This window comes from Equus caballus, chromosome 1, assembly GCF_041296265.1.
Source record: "Equus caballus isolate H_3958 breed thoroughbred chromosome 1, TB-T2T, whole genome shotgun sequence".
Taxonomy (NCBI): Eukaryota; Metazoa; Chordata; class Mammalia; order Perissodactyla; family Equidae; genus Equus; species Equus caballus.
In genome coordinates, this window is record NC_091684.1 from 157,621,603 (window position 1) to 157,642,656 (window position 21,054).

At 40.3% G+C, this 21,054-nt stretch overlaps 1 protein-coding gene across 2 annotated transcripts in view; it reads left to right on the top strand.

Moving 5' to 3' along the window:
• Positions 1-1,901: 1,901 nt before the first annotated feature.
• Positions 1,902-21,054, top strand: part of SPG11 (SPG11 vesicle trafficking associated, spatacsin) — a 77,643-nt gene continuing 58,490 nt past the window's right edge. Inside the window, exons 1-8 of one of the 2 annotated variants that reach the window (XM_070237562.1) lie at positions 1,902-2,364; positions 5,071-5,255; positions 6,105-6,329; positions 7,749-7,950; positions 11,890-12,027; positions 12,217-12,665; positions 13,743-13,888; positions 16,285-16,417. In XM_070237562.1, the coding sequence (XP_070093663.1) occupies positions 2,171-2,364; positions 5,071-5,255; positions 6,105-6,329; positions 7,749-7,950; positions 11,890-12,027; positions 12,217-12,665; positions 13,743-13,888; positions 16,285-16,417 (1,672 nt within the window). In that variant the 5' untranslated portion in view covers positions 1,902-2,170. Of the gene's footprint in view, positions 2,365-5,070; positions 5,256-6,039; positions 6,085-6,104; positions 6,330-7,745; positions 7,951-11,889; positions 12,028-12,216; positions 12,666-13,742; positions 13,889-16,284; positions 16,418-21,054 lie in introns of those variants that run through there. The other variant, XM_070237569.1, reaches the window with a different exon arrangement.

A 21,054-nucleotide genomic window follows, 5' to 3' on the forward strand; every position in this document is an offset into this window, starting at 1 on the left:
TGTGTTAGCTTTCATTATACCTAATTTACAAACAAGTTATTTTCTTATGTGTAAATGCTTCAAGATTGTCCTTAACATAAGGAATAAGGCCTTATGTCTAACAAAAGTATGACTTTGGAAATGATCATGTTTCAGGGTTGCCATTTTTGATAAGGAGAAAGGAGCCCTACCTGAGCTAAGAGGGTTGGATATAAATATCTTTGGGATATGAAATGTTTGGTTTAACTTGACAAACAAGGTCATGCATTCATCAACAAACAGTGGAGTGCCTTTTATGAATCAGGCCCTGTTTTAGGTGGTAGGGTAACACTGCTGAGCAACACAAAGTCCCTGCTCTTTTGAAGCTTACATTCTGGTTGGACAGGGACTGACACAAAACATCTAGTGAGAAATACCATGGTGAAAACAAAATTGAGTGACTGGAGTGGAATGGTCCAGGAAGGCCTGTCAACAGAGGTTACATTTAAGCTGAAACGAGTGACAGGTATTCCATGTAGAGACACTAGTGAGCACAAAGCCCCAAAGTGAAAATGAACTTGGTGTGTTTCAGGAAAAAATGGAAGTGGCTGTAGTACACAGATGGGGGTGAGGTGGAGTGATGAGGTTGGAGAAGAGTAGGCAGGGTATAGATCTGTAAGCCATGATTTAAAAAAAAAAAAAACAGATTTTTTTAACTGTGATGGGAAGTCAGAATTTTAAACAGGAAAGTAACGTAGGAGACTGAAGAGGAGTTATCAGTGAAATAGGTGAAAAACTATGGAAGTGGTGGTAGGAAAGTAGAAAAGAAAGTACTTTAAGAAAGGCGTGAGGGAGGAGGATAGAGCGACATGGCTGGTTGCCGCAATATGAAGATCATTGAGGACCTTGAGGTGGACAGGGGTTGAGATGAGGAGGGAGGGACTGACTACCAGAGTCAACTTGGAATTCTCTAAAAGGGAAGCAGAAATTTGACAGTAGGCAGTGGTCGATGTATGCTAAGGGATGATTTTTTTCTTTTTTTAAAGATTGGTACCTGAGCTAACAACTGTTGCCAAACTTTTTTTCCCCCTGCTTTTTCCTCCCCAAATCCCCCCAATACATAGTTGTATATTTTAGTTGTGTGTCTATCTAGCTGTGGCATGTGGGACACTGCCTCAGCATGGCCTGACAAGCGGTGCCCTGTCCTCACCTGGGATGTGAACCAGCGAAACCCTGGGCCACCTAAGCAGAATGCCGAACTTATCCACTCAGGCACAGGCTGGCCCCTAAGGGACGATTGTTTTTTTTTTTTTTAAAGAATGACACAACAGCATGTGTGAAAGCACTCCAACAAGAGGGGAGAAAACCAATACAGAAGATAAACAACTTTACAGACACAAAATCCTAGAACAACAGGGGATGGGAATTACAGCACACACGGAGGAGTTGGCCGTGAATAGCCATGTGACCCCATCTGATTGTGGAAAAGAATGTGTTGATAGGAAAGGTACTGCTGTCTATTAGGAGACCTTTCCAAAATGCCTACTCCCCACCTCTTCTCTCTCCATCTCCTCTGCTCCTCTCCCTCTTTGCTGACGATCTTAGATCACACTTCCCTGAGAATAAAGGAGTAATGAAACAGGAACGCTACCACCTCCAGCCCTTGCCCACCCTGTTTCCCAGCCTGTAACAATGGATACTATTTGACTTCAGCATTTAGGCCAACTCCTTCACGATGGATCCGTCCACACTACCAAGGACATTGCACCACCCCAGGGCCTGTAAACAAACAAAAGCACAATAAGAAAAGCCAAGGAGAGAGACAGAAACAGTGTTCCAATAGATAGGAGGCAGCCAGATTAAAGCAGCAAAGGGTAATGCCACGTGTGAGAACAGCTGCTACAGCCTGCCTTAGGCCGCTAAATTAGGCCCTCAGCTGTTTCAGAATAGACAGCCGGCTTGAGGCAAAGGCAGAAGCGGCTTTGCTGGAGCGGTTGCGTATGTCCCCCACAGCTGGGAACGTAACTGCGCAGACGCAGTTCAGCAGCTTTCCCCGGGAGGCACGGGTCTGCGAGCGGGTCTGCTACACTGCGCATGCCCAGGATGCAGGCGGGGTCCGGCGCGGGTGACCGGAAGAAACCGCCGAGCCACGTTGGCCGCAGAGCAGGCGGCCGGAAGTGCCGCTGCCGGCGGTAGCTGCAACGCTGCAGCCATGGAGCGGGTTCTGCCTATGTTGTTGGTGCCAGTCCCCGCCGAGACAACGGGGCGGCTGGGGGCCCGGGCGCAGCTGCACAGAGAGCAGGAGGTTCTGGGGAGCCTGACGGCCTCGGGCTGCCTTCAAGTGCTCTCCTTGGCGCCCGGAGGCCGGGGCGGGGGCGGCTGCCGCCTGGATGGCCCCTTTCGGCAGTAAGTGCTGCGGGAGGACTGGGCAGTGGCGGGGGAGTCCGGAGCCTTCGCTCGGCTGGCCCCAGTGTCCCCCTCCTGGCGTGGAGGTGGCGGGAGAGGAATGACAGCCGCGGGAAATGCCTCAGAAGCGAACGTTTTCCTCGCTTTTGTTGCATCCCGCACCCTTGCTTCCCGATTCCTCTGCTGGCAGCGGCGGGCCCGGCATGCTTAGACGCTGATTCTTTTATTCATTCAGCACATACTTGATTAATTAATCAACACATAGTTGGTTAATTGTCAGTGTGCTGTGTGCCATGCCCATTATCTTTCAGTTAAATTCGTTAAAGGTGCCAGGTGGGGATCATCTCTAGTTTGAGTCATCCTAATATCTTCTTCTTACCCCTAAAACAAATAGCGATTTTCTTCACATATGGGCCTTTTTCCCCCCTTCAAGTACAGTCTAATTTGTCCATTCGTTTATTCATTTATTCACTCAACAAATAAGTTATACGCTCTCACTGTTACCTAGCAGGAATGTAAAAAAAAAAAATCGAATAAGACACAATTCTTACGTGTGAGACTTGCGTGATTTGGGAAGATAGAGAAAAATTACAATCATGTATTACTGTCCACTTCTGTAATTCTCGGTCCAGGACTTAGAGTTTACATCCTTAAGTTTGTGAGTGCCCTCTGAGTCTTTGATTGGGCTCTTTTTAATAATAGAAAGCATTTTGGAAACTATCTCGTTAAGACTGAATAGCAAGAGGTGTCTTACGTGGAAATCTCCAGGTGCTGTAACAGTGCCTGACAGTAGAGATTCGTTTGGTAAATCACAGTGAATGCTTTAACCTGTTCTGTGTTTGGCTTCTTTATTCCTGGTCTCTGACTTCCCCTAAGGAGAGATTCCTCTTCCTAGCAACAAGTTTATTCAGCAGTATTATCTATGAAGACAGCCCTGTAGAGAAAGGAATGAAACAGAGACAAGAAGCAGAACTCTTCAGGTGCTTGAGAACCTAACAGAAGATAAGAAGTGATGGGGGCATTCATAAGCTACTGCATGAAATGAGAGGAAGATCAACAAGAGCTTCTTTTTTATTTTTTTATTTGACTTGAATTTTAATTCGATTAGAATACTTCATAGGGTAAAAATAAGAAGGAGTTTATAGTATTCAGGGTTTACTTCCCACTTTTCTCAAGATCTATATAGTCCTTTTTATGTTGTTGAAATTACTGTACATTCTGTGTTTTATTTTCATTGAAAATTTCCTACCTTTCCATGTGGCAGTATAATCCATGTGCTAATGATGTTAATGGTGTCACAGTATTCTGCCTTTTAAATATCTTAATTTGTTTAACCTTTTCTGTATTCGATATTTAGATTGTTTTCCAGATTTTCAGTGTAAACAGTCAGGAATTGGATATTCATGAAAAATCATCAGTCTAGGTATAAAGATGGAAATATAAACCGTTGTCAGTCTTCTTCTGTAATAAGGATGTAAGAGCACCAAGTTCAATTTTTTTAGTTATAAAACTTACTACTACTTTTTTATTTTTTTAAAGATTGGCACCTGAGGTAACATCTGTCACCAATCTTCTTTTTTTTTTTTTCCCTTCTCCCCAAAGCCCCTCCAGTACATAGTTGTGTTTTCTAGTTGCAGGTCCTTCTGTTTGTGCTATGTGGGACACCACCTCAGCATGGCTTGACGAGCGGTGCTAGGTCCATGCCCAGGATCAGAACCAGTGAAACCCTGGGCCACTGAAGCAGAGTGCACGAACTTAACTACTTGGCCACGGGGCTGGCCCCAAAACTTACTACTTCTGTAGAAAAAAGGCTTTTTTGAAAAGATGAAATTTTATCAGCATGGTAGCCTCATCTTATTCTATTGCACTTTTTTCAGAATTGGGGCCCATTTATTTTTAAAATGTAATTTAAGTTTATTATTTAATTTGAAGCTGTAGCATCATTAGTCTCTTTCCATCCTTGTTAACCAGTGTTGGTTTGTTGACATTACACTGCTTTAAAAATTCTGCAACTGCGTTGTCCAGCATGGTAGCCGTTAGCCACACGTGACTTAAAATTTAAAATTCATTTCCTCAGTTGCACTATTCACACATATTTCAAGTGCTCAGTAGCCACATGTGGCTGTTGGCTACTGTGTTGGACGATGCAGTTAGGTAGAACATTTCTATCATATAGAAAGTTCTGTTGGACAGAGCTATTCTATAGTGTACTGTATGAGTCTTCAAAGTCTAAATAAAAATAATCGCTTTCTTTTTACGTCACTGAAAGCATTTAATTTAGCAAAACCTATTTTGTTAATTGTGAGCCTCATCTCATATAAATAAAATACATAATACATAACATTATTTAATACAAATAAAATATTTGGTTTTTGAAACTTATCCTTGATCATGACAGTTCCTTTAAACAAATCAGTCAGGATTAAGGATGAAGGAATAAAAGGAGCCACCATTTCTTGCTGCATGCCCCCTTTTCACCACCCACTCCTATATTCTTGTATTGGCATGAAGGGGGCCGAGGGGGAAGATGTGAGGAACGGGAAGGGGGAAGAGATGGGATGTCCTAGAGCGGGTTATATTTTCCTAAGTTAACTGCAGAATTAATGCTCTCTACTGTTCTCTACTCATTCTGCCCTTCTGCCCTCACTACTGTGGGTAAATATCGTGGATATAGAATATAATAAATAATCTAAACTTTTTCCTCAGTTTTGTGTGGGAGGATTCTCATAACAGCAGCGCACCAACAGACAAGCCCAGACTGCTCGCTCTTACTGACAATTATGAACTGCTCGTCTATGAATTTAATTTGAAAGATGGAAGATGTGATGCAACCATTTTGTATAGCTATAGTGAGGAGAGATTGCAAAAGCTCGTTGAAGATCTAAATATCAGTAAGTATTTACAGGTAGTCTTTCAGCATGTTTAAATCCGTGACATTACTAGGTAATTTTATATATTTCAGGAAAAATTCTTATAGAGGTGAAATCCTGGAGGGACATCTGCCTTGTGCAGGACAGTAGCCACTAGCCACATAGGGCTGTTGACCACTTGAAATGTGGTTAACATGAATTAAGATGAAATTTAAATGTCAAATGCATACCAGATTTTGAAGATTTAGTATTGAAAAAGTAAAATATCTCATTAATGGTTTTTTATATTAATTGCATGTTGAAATGATATTTTAGATATGGGGTAAATAATGTATATTAAAATTACTTTCACCTGTTTCTTTTTTTTTCCAATGTAGCTGCTAGAAAATTTAAAATTACGTATGTGGCTCGCATTTGTGGTTGACGCATTTTTGTTAGATAGTGCTGATATAGACTGGGTACACAGCTATTTACTGTGTCCTCGAGGGCTACAGGGAGCAGAAATCAAAGCAGTCAGTCTTCTGTTTTTAGCGCAGTAGCATACTTGCCACACTTGATTTTAAGTTTCCTTCTTTTTTTTTTTTTAAAAAAAAAAGTCTCATTGTCCTTGTGAGGCCTTCTGGTGTGCTATCAGACTTGGGCCATAAACAGAAGGAACAAAGACATTGTAGGCCATCTTTGTTCATCTTCTTACCTACCTTCCAATGACCACTTGCTTAGGTGGGTACGAACAATAACTACCTACTGTTGGACTAAGTCAAGTGCTGTTTCTTTTTTGTTTTACCTGTTTGTGTTATGTTTACAGAATCAAATTTACCACTTATGAAGTTGTGACCAATGTATTTGAAATAATATCCTTTTCTTTCATAGGTATTTCCTTATTATCTTTGAGAATTCTGTCATTTCACAATAACACATCATTATTGTTCATCAACAAGTGTATCATCCTGCAGGTTGTATTTCTTGAAAGAGATACTGAGATTAGAGTACTCAACTGTTTTACATTACCTCTGCCTACACAGGCAGTGGACAGGATTATTGACACGCAGCTCTGCAGAGGAATTCTCTTTGTTTTGAGTAGTTTAGGCTGGATCTGTATCCTTCGCAGTAAAGATGTGACATGCAAGGGCAGAGAATACCTAGAAAGATGAGCCTTTTTAGACTCTTAGCATTAGGTACTGGGGTATAGGTAGAATGATTCATTTTTCAGTAAAACTTTTCAGGGAAAAAAGATCTTAATGAACTTAAAATACTCAACTATATTGCTTTATATTCCATTCAAATGCTTTCCAGTATATACGTATATATTTTTCCATGTTCAAAATCATCTTAGCCAATTTGCATTCTTTTTAAATTGTATATGCTCTTCATTATCCATTTACTCAAAATATTAAATACCTACCATATGCTTGTTCCAGCAAGGATTTAGATGATGGGTTATGTGATACATATATTTTCATGTATGGATATAGTCCATCTCTTATCTCTAATGATGATTCATATTAGTGAATCATATGGTTTGCTTAACTACTTCTAATTTGTTTTTGGGAAATATTACAGTTTTTTTGACAGATCATCAGCAAAATTATTTTGAAGACTTGAAAAATCACCCCTTATATGATTTTGGAACTTTCTTTTCTAAGTTAAAGGAATGGTTTTTCTATTTTAGATACATCATAACCTGTATTAAAATTTCTTTTGCAAAAATGTAAAATATTGGAGTAACTTCATTGTTGCCAGTTTATAGAACTGTGCTGTCTAACACGATAGGCACTAGGTATATATGGCTATTGAGCACTTGAGATTGGCTGGCATGACTGAAGAACTGAATTCTTAATTTTATTTAATGCTTTAAATTTAAAAGCTGATAATTGATTCAGTTATTGGAGAACTTATAAGTCTATTTGGAATAACTTTGTTTGTTCCAAGTTCTCAAATGTAAATTTTATGAAGTCTAAATACAGATCAGGTATTTCCAATGAAAATTTAGTGTCCAAATTGAGATGCGCTATAACTATAAAATACCAGATTTTGAACAATTGTGTGAAAAAAAGGATATGAAATATCTCAATTTTTTAATGTTGATTACATGTTGAGGTAATATTTTGGATATATTGGGTTAAGTAAAATAATATTATTAGAATTTGGTTCAGTAGTTTCTTACTTTTTTGATAAGCCTACTAGAAAATTTACAATGATAAATGTGGCTCGTATTATATTTCTCTTGGACAGCATTGTTGTCGAATATGAGTGGAAAATATTAGCAGTGTCTCAGGGCCTGGCACATAGTGGGTATTTGGCAAGTATTGTTGAGTGAACTTCATCAGGCTGTTTATTGGACCACCAACTTCATAGCCATGAGTTGCTGTGATGGGGGCTGCCTCAGTGTCTAGTCTTCCTGCTGTTACTGTACCTGCAAGGTTGGAGCAATGAGCTCAATAGCTCTCTCCCATCCTGTGTTTTAAATGGTTAGGCACAGTTAAGACTGCCATTTTCTTTAACTCCAACTCAAAGATATTTTTGACATTGTGGACGGTACACATGTAGCTCATGTGGATTTAGCACTTCACCAAGAAGATATGTGTAATGAGCAACAACAGGAGCCAGCCAAGATTTCTTCTTTTACTTCACTGAAAGTGTCTCAAGACCTAGATGTTGTAGTGATTGTCAGCTCCTCCAACTCTGCAATTGCTCTTAACTTAAATTTGTATTTCAGGTATGTGGATTACTACAGTCTCTAATTTGGGGTGGATAATTAGAGTCATAAGAGGTTAAAAATGTACTTGTTAATTTTTTGTTGGTTTTACCAGTTTTCTTTCTCTATTCAGTTAGATCATGTTCTAGCTACTACATAGTGAGGTTGTTAGTATATAATGATGTGTGCAAATAACCACTGGCTACCTTTTTATTTCTGGATGTACATCAAAGTTTTGATTTTGATTTATATATGTTATTATGTGGCTTATATCATCACATTGTATAAGTAAAAAAAGTAATCAAGCGCAATTTTAAAAGCCCTTGGCCATTATATGTTATATACTCTCCTCTTGTCCCACATTGGAGTAGAAGAGAAATGAGATTGACCCTATGTTAGAATTGCTTCTTATGTGGCTTGGGGCTCAGTTTTCTCTTAAAGCACTTTGACAGGATGTCTTAAGCTAGCTTTCTCTAGCTGAGAGTTTCCTCAGTGTTTCCCTTGTAGAGGGAAACTTGTGGCTGTCTACATATATTACTGAAAATTGAGTGCTTATTTGTGTTGCTTTTTGATTTAGATATTCTAGTTGCTTCTGATTTTTATAACATTTGAGAGGAGTATGTGTGTATGTGAGTGTGCACACACGCACAGAGCAGCCTGTTCATTGCAACTTGCTTATCTAGAAGTAAGCCAATCCGCATTTATGACTTTCAGTATTTAGGGCTGTTCAAAACCATAAGGGTTTTTGGTCCTAACTTAATGTGAATGAGGTAAACAAATCCTTGGATAATTGGGAATGCACTTTGCTGGATTTTATTGCTTGTTGTTGGGATCATAAGAAAGAGTAAATTCGTCTTCACACACCTACCAGAACTTCTTACCACTGTGATTTTTTCATTTGTTTAAATGGCCTTTTAATGCTTTTTTTTTTTTTGGTAATCTTTGAGCAAGGATGACTAGCACATTCTCAGATTGTGTGCTTGCTTACCAGTACGCCATTGGTACTGATTAAAACATATCCTGTATGTGTAGAGTTACCTCCTAATCATCTGTTTTGGAAAATAGTCTGACAGGTGAGGAGGGAGGAAAGCTTACTCAGCTGCTCCAACCCTTGAGTGTAGGGTTCTCTTCCTCTGGTGTTCGGGCAACGTTCCGAGAGAACTCCGACGAGGGCACCAGGCACCTTCCTTTGAACAAATTTCATTGAACTCAGTTACTGTAACATCAGCCGAAGAAGAGCTGCTGCTCTGTTCCCTGCGGTAAATTTAGGGATCTGTCCTGTCCGACTAAATGAGTGATCTCTATTTACTAACTTTTTACATGAATTTTATTTAATTAGTATAATTCTTCTGGAGTTGACTGCCATGTTTTATTTTCTGAGTGTGCTCTGAAATCTAAAAGTGTTTTTATCCTTCCTGCCTCCTGGCCCTAGCTCTTTTTTCCCCTTGATTCAGAATGTCAGTCCCTCCTTTTTATTTTATCAAGTCTTGTTCACCCTTTGAAATCTACCTCTTTCATGAAGCCTTTCCTTGCTAAAACCCCTTCCATTTGTAATTTTACCTCATTTTACAATTTTTCTCCTCTTCAAACTCCTGTAGCACATCTGCTTTGAACTATAGTTTAGCACTTAATTGTGTAGTCTTGTATTATTTCCCTAATTTTTTCATGTTTCCTGTAGAGTTTAGAAGCGCATTGAGAACCCAAACTCACGGTTTGTTCCTTCAATTCATTGTAATTGAATTTTTCTTCCAATTTACCTTAGTTGTCCACTCCCAGAGTCATACCCTGGGCTTTGTCATTATTTGAAACTGCTCCTCCCCCAGTCACTCTTCTACGTGTCTCAGTCTCCGACCACAACTTCCCAAACTTTCATGCTTGCTTACTCAAGTACTCCCACTTCACTCGTCATCTGACCACATTGAAATTTCCAATTCATTGACCTTGCACTCTCCAGCCCCCTCCTGTGTTCAGTTCCCTCCCTTTCCAGCATAAATGTGATCTATCATGTCAGTCATTTTCTTGCATGCACTCTAAACTCTTGCTCCTGCCCTGTGATGATGCTTGGTCTGACAAAATCTTTTTTTTTTTCCACTCTGCTTTTTCTGTTCCTGCACGCAAGTGACTGAGCACTTGTGAGAAAATGACAATGGAAAATTGATACCACTATAAGTTCACGTTCACTACCTTCAGCTGGTCTCTGAATATTGCTGGGAAATTTTACAGTGATTTTTCATGAGCCCATTCTTTACAACAATGTTTTTAAACTTCCACTTTCCTCAAACCACTATTCATCTCTTTATCCCCAAATCCTTTTGAGTGACTTTGCCTCCTACTTTGTGAAGGAAGTAGGACCCACCTCATGGGAGCTCCCTCAGTTTCTGACATTAAATTACAAACCCACTTTCCTATACCCATCTTCTCCATCTTCCCTCCTATTATAGTGGAGGGATTCCCCTCCTACGAAGGCCCGTTCCTCTGTGTGTGCTCTGGATCCCATTTCTTCCTTCTCAGGGCCCTTTTTCCATTTCCTCTTTTTTCTATGTCTCCCACCTCTTTTAAGCATTAGATCCACATCTAGTTAATCACGAGGTCCTAGCCATTCAACCTTCTAAATGTTTCTTGAATCTGTCCACTTTTCTTAACTCCTCTGTCATCACTCTGATCCATGCTACTATTATCGCTTACCTGAACTAGCTAAACCATCCTGAGATTGGTCTCCCCATGGCTGTTGTTACCCTGTCAAATCCATCCTCTGTAGAGTAGCCAGAGTAATGTTGAAATGCTTGTCTTATCAGAGGTATAGCCAAGTATGAACATCTGGGGACAGAGTATCTACCTTTTGTTGGTGGTGGAACTACCTTCTCCATGCATCATATTTTCTCACTGTCACTCTGCCTTTTTTAACCTCTTTTCATCATCTCCTTGACAAATGGATGTCAACATATTACCTTCAGATTGTTCAAAGGGTTAATAGTTAATAATTTAGCGAAGTGCTCAGGAGGTTTAAATGCCTCCCTTTCTCCCCCGAGCTTCTCTTCTGCATCTGGTCGTATCACTTTTCTGCTTTAAAACCGTTATTTAGCTTCCTTCCCCTCCCCTCAAAGTAAAGCTAAAAATCCTTGTTAGCCCATAAAGCCCTGCACCATCTATCTCCTGCCAAACTCTCCAGCCTCATGTCACACCACCTTGCTTCTCATTCACTATGCTTTAGCCCCCCAGCCTTCTTTGTGTTTCTGAGATGTGACAGCCCTCTTTCCGCATATACTCTCCTACCTACACCTGCGTTCATACTTTGCCTTCCTAGTTTTCATGCATTCCCATGGTCTCAGCCTAAGTCTTACTTGGTGGTAGTGGTATAGTGAGTGATTTAAAAACCTGGGCTTTATGATCATGTTGACATGGTTCAAATTCAACTCCACTGTTTCTCTGAGCCTTGGTTTCTGTATTTATAAAATGGGGGTATGTTTACCTCATAGGGTCTTTGAAAGGCTTAAATAAGGTAATTATATAAAGTTTTTAGCATAACATCTGCAATATAGTAGATGATAAATGCTCTTATCTCTTCATAAGGCTAACTGCCGTTAAGGGTCAAATTCTTTATTTGTTGTTGATATATAATTTACCTAGAACATTATATTAGTTTAAGATGTATAATGTAATGATTCAATGTATATATTGTGAAATGATCGCCACAATAAATCTAGTTAACATCCATCACCACACATAGTTACAAATGGGTCAGATTCTTAAGGTTGACTTTATCACTCTGCCATAAGCAGTGGAGATAAGGAGGAGTCCCTTCAGGGAGACTTATTGTTTATACTGTTGCTTTCTCTGACACACTTCCCTCCCCTCCCCACCTCCACCCCCAATTTTAATAGGAGCAGTAGTACAACAGATTTGTATTTGATCTTTTTTTTTTTTTTTTTTTTTTACCATGGCTGCCATTTTAAAATGTAGGCAACACCCAGGACACCTACTATGCGAAAGAACTCTAGAAGACAGTCCTATTGAAGGCCCTAAGGAGATAGATGAAGATGATCCTGCTAATTCTGACTACAACATGAAACTGACCAAGTTTTCCTTCCAAGTTGATAGGTACAGAAGCCTCACTTTTGAATTTACTCCATTATTATTTCCTTTTTTTATCATGCTTGCTCTGTACCTTTTCACTAAATGTCTTTACAGAGGTAGACACTTTTTTTTTTACGTACATCTTTTTCCTAGTTTAGTGTTTTACTTAGTGCCTTTTGCTGTAACAGGTGTGAATTTTGCCCTATCTTCTAGGTCTTGGAAAGCCCAGCTATCATCATTGAATGAAACAATAAAGAGCTCCAAGCTGGAGGTTTCCCATTGTGCTCCATGGTTCCAGGATATTTTACACGTGGAGCCTTCTGAATCTGGTAACCACGGTACCAGTGTGCCAGGCTGGGCCTTCATTCCACAGGACATAATGGGCCGCCAGTATAATTTTCCACAGAAAGATCACACCAAGACCAATGATCCAGGAAGATCCTGGAAAGTAGTGCACATCAATGAACAAGAGGAACCCATCAAGCTTAAATGTGTGTCTGTGACAGGATTCACTGCACTGTTTACTTGGGAAGCAGAGAGGATGGGCTGCACCATTGTCCTTTGGGATTTGGAGACCCAGGGCATGCAGTGTTGTCCTCTTGGCAAAAAATGTATTCCTGTAGACAGCAGTGGAGACCAGCAGCTGTGCCTTGTTTTGACAGGTGAGAATGTCTTGTATCAGATTGAAATCCACTGCTGAGAGGTGTGCTTTCTTAATGTCCTTTGCTTCTGCTGTCCTGGTGGTGGTAGTGCTACTCTCTCCTAAGTGGTAATCTTTCATGGAGGAAATTTGGTGTTAGTCTTGGTAACGTTGTCTCATATGTTTGATTTTTAGTTAAGGTTGTTTATGCTCAGCTAAATGCTAAGATACTAAGAGAAAGTTGAAGAGTCATAAAGATTGATTTTAACCTGGCGAGTCTTCACTTGACCTCAGTCTGTATAAGCAAAGGTTGCAAGCTGGCTGCTTGTGGGCTGTGTATGAACTGCAGATTTATTTTGTTTGGCTTGCACTAGCTAGGCTTTTGAAAAATATTTTATTTATTATAAACATGTAAAATTAAAGGATTTCACACAAAATCTGAATTTCCAGCTATTACTGGAATTACGAGATCTGGCAACACTGGACCTGCATTCCTATGTAGTAATTTATGGGTTGGAGCTGAATTTGTTCTCTTAGATGGGTCATTTTCTTTCTAGTTAGGCTTTTCTTGCACTTGTCTCGCCACCTGCTTGGTCCCTGTAGGCATTTGAGTTTGATATTTCAGACACACATGCATACAGCATTTATGCCATAACCTCTACAAAGCTATTGAGTGTCGTGATTGAACTAACCATGTATTTCTTCTTCAGTACCCCAATTTTGATAATCATGTATTTCTGTATGTCAAGAGCCTGTTATTGTTTTATTTTGGTAAACCAGAAGTGTGACTTCTCTGTAAATAGTTGAAGGTTCCAGATATTGATTGTGCAAGATAATACAAAGTAGAAAAGATGTAGTGCTATTTCGTAGGATGCATTCTTCTTACAAGGATTTGCCTTGTGGTCAGTGTTTAAAAATAAAACTCTCCTTTAAAAACATTGAAAAATCATGATGAATTAAGTTCATAATAGTACCTGGTGTCCAACAACTATATTTGCAATTATAGAGCTGAAGTATTGAGTAATTAGAAATTAATTCCTGTCGTCTTAAAACGTAAGTCCTGATAATTTATTAAAGCCAACTTTTATTTTTCCTATAGAAAGTGGACTTTCCCTGATTTTGTTTGGTTTGACTCAAGAGGAGTTTTTAAATAGACTAATGATCCATGGAAGTGCCAGCACTGTGGACTCTCTCTGCCATCTCAATGGTTGGGGGAGGTGCTCAATCCCCATACATGCACTAGAGGTAACAGAACTAAATGCCTGTAGAGCTTTTAGAGCTTTGCTTGTTTTCTCTCATGTGCTCTTATTTGACTGAAGATTTGGGAGAATTCATTTAACCTAACAGCAAAAAGAACTATAGTCTTTACCCATCCAGTTGCTTAGTTCTGGCCAGTTCATTATCCTAACTCTGCTTAGCAGTTTACCCTTTTTGGCTTTAAAAGATACAAGATTATAATAAACACTTTAAGAAAGAGAATTACAAGAAATGGAGGCCACAATAAGCTGATGAGACTAAATAAAGTGAAAGCAAGCTATGGAAAGCTTGACTAGGAAGGGTCTTTTATTACTGCCTCATAATCCAGCTATAGAAGCAACATAACCTGAATTTATATGGCATTTTATATGAAGTTCACAAACACTCCTTTGTATGCATTATCTGATTTCATCCTAAAATAACCACATGAGATGAATTAGGTAGTTTTTATTCATTTCATTTTGTAGGTGAAAAACCTTAGGCTCGAAATGGTTGGAGAAAGGAGCTAGCATCAAAGTGAGAGCACTTTCTACTATACCACACAGCCCCGGAAAGGTCAAAAACTGGAAGTTAATGTCATGTGCCAGTTTGTTTTTTTAATGATAGCTTTACTGAGATATAGTTCACGTACCGTAAAATTCACCCATCTAAAGTGTACAATTCAATGGGTTTTAGTTACTATATTCGGAGTTGTACAACCATCATCACTGTCTAATTCTAGAATGTTTTTATCACTCCAGAAAGAAACTCTGTACCCATTAGTAGTCCCTTCCTATTCTTCTCGGCCCTTAAGTCCCCAAAACTAATCTGCTTTCTGTCTCTGGATTTGCTTATTCTGGATATTTCATATAAATAGAATTGTAAAATATGTGGCCTTTTGTGACTGGCTTCTTTCACTTAGCATGTTTTCAAGGCTCATCCTTGTTGTAGCATGTATCAGTACTTCATTCCTTTTTATGGCTGAATAATATTCCATTGTACAGATATACCACATTTTGTTTTCTCTACTCGTCAGTTGATGGATATTTGGGTTGTTTCCACTTTTTTTTTTAAAGATTTTATTTTATCCTTTTTCTCCCCAAAGCCCCCCGGTACATAGTTGTATATTCTTCGTTGTGGGTCCTTCTAGTTGTGGCATGTGGGACGCTGCATCAGCGTGGCTTGATGAACAGTGCCATGTCCGTGCCCAGGATTTGAACCAACAAAACACTGGGCTGCCTGCAGCAGAGTGCACAAACTTAACCACTCGGCCATGGGGCCAGCCCTGGTTGTTTCCACTTTTTGACTGTTATGAATAATTCTGCTATAAGCAGTGATGTGCAAGTTTTCATGTCACCATATGTTTTCATTTCTCTTGGGTATATACCTAGCCATGGAATTACTGGATCATTTGACTTTTTGAAGAACCACCAAGCTGTTTTCCACAGCAGCTACACTGTTTTATATTCCCATCAGCAATGTATGAAGGTCCCAATAGCTCCACATCCTACCGACTTGCTGTTGTCCACCTTTTTTATTATAGGCTATTTGTATATCTCTTTGGAGAAATGTCTCTTTATTTATTTATTTATTTTTGGTGAGGAAGATTGGCCCTGAGCTAACATCTGTGCCAATCTTCCTCTATTTTATATGTGGGACAACTGCCACAGCATGGCTTGATGAGCGATGCGTAGGTCCACACCAGGGATCCAAACTGGTGAAACCCAGGCCACCAAAGTGGAGCACACAAACTTAACTGCTATGCCACCGAGCCGGCCCCGAGAAATGTCTATTTAAATCCTTTGTCCATTTTTAAATTGAGTTATTTGTCTTTACTGTTGAGTTCTAAGTATGTATTCTGGATACTAGACCCTCATGAGATATATGATTTTTAAATATTTTCTCTTATTCTGTGGGTTCTCATTTCACCTTCTCAGTGGTGTCCTTTGAAACACAAAAGTCTTTAATTTTGATGAAGTCAATTTACCTTTTTTTTTTTTCCTTGTCACTTGTGCTTTTAGCCTGCTTTTCAGTTAACTTTATATCACATTGCTTTAACCTTATAATTCACATGAACTATAACTTCACTGTAAGGGTCATTCCCAAGTTCCTAGCTTTGTATAGTTCTAGAATTACAAAGCAGTAGAGCTGCAAGTTTTCCATGCTAACCTCCTGTTTTCTACTGAAGCAGAGACTGGTGTTCAGAAGGGTTGCAGAGACTTGCCCCAGATCGCATGATTAGTCATTGTCAGAATACTCCCTACCACCCAGGTCCTCCTGCAAGATAAAGACAGCCTTGTGTCTCCTTCAGTCTCGCACGTTAAGTTCTAAAGTTTTTTGTTTTTAAATCTGTATCCTGATTTTTTTCCTATTGTAATTTTTTCCTTGATTTTCTCCCATTTCAGGCTGGCATAGAAAATCGTCAGCTGGACACAGTAGATTTCTTTTTGAAGAGCAAGGAAAATCTTTTGAATCCATCCTCAAAATCTTCTGTAGCTGATCAGCTTGACCACTTTCCATCCCATTTGTATTTAAGAAGTAAGTAGAATAAAAATGTTTGTGTATTTATGATGTATGTATTGTTGTATTTATGATTTTTATCTTTTTAATCACTTTCAAATTATTGTTGTGTTTTCTGATGACTTATTTACTTGCCAAAACTCAGTCAGTCATGAGATTTTATATATTTTGTGGAAACTTGAGAGAGTTGTGAGAGCCTATAAATGTTCTCATTCTAAGTGTGGTGTTTATTGTTCATATCCTGTACTGTGCTTTGTATTTTTATATGCAAGGAGGAGATGATCTTTCAAATTTAAGAGATTTTTATTCAAAAGAGAATAAAAGAGAATGATTTTCATTCAAAATTGCCCACCCTTGAGACTTGTACTGACAATGTGGCTGGCTGAGTTATGGATTGAGACTTGGTATAAGAATTTTCAGCCTGACTCTTCTGCTTTTTTGCTACATTACCAACACTTTTCAAGATTTTGGCTTTCCTTTTTAATAAACAGGGAACCTAGCTTTTATTTTTGGACCAGGTAGCCATACAAATCCTCTCCTCAAAGGGGTAGGGTAATAAAGTTTTTTCCCTGTACATACAGTTTTATAATTTTTTTTCACTTGATAATATAGACATCTTTCCTGTTAATAATAGATATACTTATTATTTATGATGGCATAGACTTTCATTATATGGACTGTAGCATAATTTATTTATTATCAACAAAACTTCTATTAGACATGTAGACTGATTCCCATTTTGCTGTTACCGGCAGTGTGCTATAAATGCTGTGTGTGTGTATGTGTGTGTATAATTTCACATATGTACAATTATTTACTTGAGATAAACTTTTAGATGTGGAATTTCCACATCAAAGAGATACACAATTTATATTCTCAAATGCTTTGATAAATTCTCCTTCAGAAAGGTTTTGCCAATTTGTACTCTAGTTTTGTGGAGAAAATGACAACCTGCTTTTCCATCGATGTAGTGTTAGTTCTCACTGAGAATGATACCGAACCTCTTAATCTCAAATTCATGTGCCTGGTGTGCAATAAGCCAATCATTGAAACTCCAATCACTTATCTCTGGCCTATCAGCCTGGACTTGTAACCAGGGGGCTTATTCTGGGATTTTTATCTAAGTGTTTTTCTACTTCTCCCAAGGTGTTGATGTAACCGCAGTGCAGAGAATTAACAACCACGCATACCCTGTCTTGTTTGCCAGCAAGTAGTCAAGGGCCATATGATTATGCAAAACCACTCTAGCCAGAAGATCTAAAGCCCTTTGTTGGGCTGCGATAGCAAAAGCAGTTTCATTAGTTAGAATTCCTGAAGTTCGCACTAGTGAAGAACCCAATTCATTTTACTATCTGACTGATTGGTGTTGGCTGTCTTACCCCAGAACAGCAGCATAAGGTCTTTCAGTGGCTCACAAGACCAGTTTTTCCCTTTTCAGCTTCTGAGTGCTCTGGTTGTGGGGCAGTGAGCTTCACTCGTGTGTGATGTATCCACTGCTTGATTCCAGCCAGTTTGACTGATGAATGGGCGCTTAGGAGGACTTCATAAGGACCAGTTCACTTGGGGACTAGTTGGTCCTCTGGTCAATGCTCCTTCCAAGACTTAAGGAGAACCTAGTCACCTGCCTTGTTGTGGTAGAGTGGAAAAGTCACAGGAATGGGGGCCTATGAGAGGCAAACTCGTGAACGGAAGTCAGAATTTCATTAAAAAATTTCAAATGCTGCCTGATTGCTGTTTCCCTCTGTTGTACACAATCTCCCCCTGTTGATGAAGCCGAGAATGGTCTCCCGTACATCATTTCAAAGGAACTCAATTGAAGCCTACTTACTGGGGCTACATGGATCCTCAGTAGGGCAGAAGGCATCTTGCTCAGGTTAAATTAGTTTCCCAACAAATTTTGACAACTGTCCTCCTTAAAGTGTGGCACATCTTTTCAGTCTTTCCCGTCAGCTGGGGCTGCCATAAGGCATGGAGTTTCCAAGTGATCCCCAAGGCTCTTGATACCTTCTGGGTTATCTGGGAGATGAATGTGGTTCTGTTGTCACTCTGGATTGACAGTGAGAGTCTGCACCTGGGAATGATCTCCTTTAGCAAAGCCTTGGTTTTGGCAGCCCTCCCAGTTCTGCAAGGGAAAGCTTCAGCCCGTCCCTATCCAGGACTTCTCAGGCATGTCAGATTGAGATCCATCATTGGGCTGCAACAGTAGCATCTGAAAGGTACAGGCATGCTCTGGTGGCACCTCTACTTCTAAGCGTCCGGGGGAAAAATGACTTGAGCCTTTAGCCTGGCAAGCAAATCTCAACCCAGAAGAGAAACAGGGCATTCAGGCATGTATAGGAAGCTGTGTCTCAGGTTTGTGTTTCCAAGGTGACAGTCCAAGGGTTGTAGGAAAAAAAAAGAGGGAGGGGGCAGGTCATTGCCTCTCCTGACACCCTGGTGACAACTACAGTTTCCTTTGAGTTGGGGGATAAACGTGTGTTAACAACAGAGTAGGTAGCCCCCGTATCCATGAGAAAGTTACTTAACTTGTTCCCCACTGTCATTTGAATTTGGAGCTTCTGTGGGGATATAACGATAGGTTGCTCCAGTTTAAGCAGAGCCCCTGGACCTCTTCATTCTCCATCTCTATCTCCCCACTCTATTTCCACCATCTGGGTTGAGGGAGTCTTACCTTCTTTTGCCATCTTCTGCAACTTGGGATAATCCTTCTTCCAGTGTTCTTCTTTCTTGCAGGATGCGCACTGATCTTTCCCCAGGGGTGGGCATTCTTCTTTTCTTAATCCTTCCAGAATACAATCCCTGTAGTGTCCTAGGTGAGGCATTCCCCCCTCATTTGTATGCCAGTTTGGTTCAACTATGGGGATGGCCCTGGTAGAATCAGGCCGATTGTTCCTATCCTGGAGATAGAGCCAGTGGGCTTCCTCCAGTGCCTTTTCAGTAACCATACCATGTTCCTTGGCCATGAGTAAAATACTCATTGAGGCTTGGATGTCAGCCCAAGTGGGATGGTATGTTGAAAGATGGAGGAAAATAACTCAGTCATACAATTGGGGTCCTCCCTATAGGATGAATTATTATTCTTCCAGTTAAAAAAAACCAAAGTAGAAAAAGAGGACTGCACCCATATCATGCCTGCCAGTTGGCCATCAGCTTTCATCCCCTGATTGAGAACTGACAGAATGGAAACTGCTGTGCTGGTGGAGCCCTTGCTCCCTGGCCAAATTGCATACCCTACCAGGGATAGGAAAGACAGACCATATCCTGGCTTCCCTCAACTACTGGGGATTGTTTGGCTCCTGTGCCCTGCTCCCCATATGGGGGGTGGGTTGGAGGTTGTCATGGGCGAGGGGTTCACCAGTTGTGGAGTGGAAACTGGTGGAGGGGGTGCCAGCTGAAAAGGAGGTGGCGCAGGGGCTGGCAGGGGAGCTGGGGATGCTGTGGGAGGATTTAAAGCAGTGATCAAAATTTCATTACCCTCCATCATGCCCTTGGAGTCCAGCAGAACTGGTTGGGGCTTCTCAGCCCTTTGAACCATCAAATTACACCTCCTTTGTGTCAGCTCATTTTGGTGCAATGACATAAAAGCCTGCACATGTGGGATTTCCTCCCATTTCCCTTCTCTGTTACAGAATGACTCCAGTTGCAAGATGGTAACATGACTTACAGATCCATTAACAGGCCACTTTTCTCCAGAACCTAAGGCGTGTTGTGGCCAGGCAACATTACAAAGGAAAATCATCTTTTTACATTTCATATGCTCATAACTAAAGCAATCCAGTTTTGGAGTATGCATCCGAGGGAGCTTCATTCAGGGATCAAATTAGCGTTCCCTGTAGTTGACTCACACACAAGATGAACATACCCACACAAAGACAAAATCCATCTCCTGCAGGACGAAAACAGATGATGAAGTCCAAGAATCCCCTAGATCTCTCCCAAATGAGGGTCCTCCTTTTTCAATCACACAAAATACAAGTGGAGAGACAGAGGATTCATGACCGTGTGTGTCATGGTGACTCACCTGGCAAATGCAAAACTGAAAGTAGACTGAGGTCTAGTGCACTTCTCCACTCCAGGTGAGCATTGCACTGATGGCAGCTGACGCCAGGGGGAAGCGGGGAGTGGCAGGGGAAGTCTGCAGGGCAAAGATGCCTGGGCAGCTGCTGGGGACCACTGACCACTGAAACTCTCACTGAGGCCGTCCAGCCATGGGCACGAGACTCTTGGGTGGCTCACCAAAATTGATACCAAACCTCTTAATCTCAAGTTCATGTGCCCAATAGGTTCAAGAGAACCTGTTCTCCTGCCTTCTCATTTTGGCCAATTCAAATAAACCTTTCTCCATCTCCAAGTGCTGATGTCTCTGTGATTGGCTTATTGTGCTTCTGGCACAGGAATTTGAGATTAAGGGATTAGGTATCAAGAATGTGGATTAGAAATTTGCTTTTTAAAAACGTTCTCTTTGGTGTTGAATGCACAGTTTGCTCTCCTCTCTATTGAATTGCTAACTCTTTTTATGCTCCATTTTTTTATTGAGGTCATAATAGTTATAACATTGTGAAATTTTGGTTGTACATTATTACTTATAAGTCACCATATATATGTGCCCCTTTACCCTTTATGCCCAACTACCAGCCCCCTTCCCCTCTGGTAAC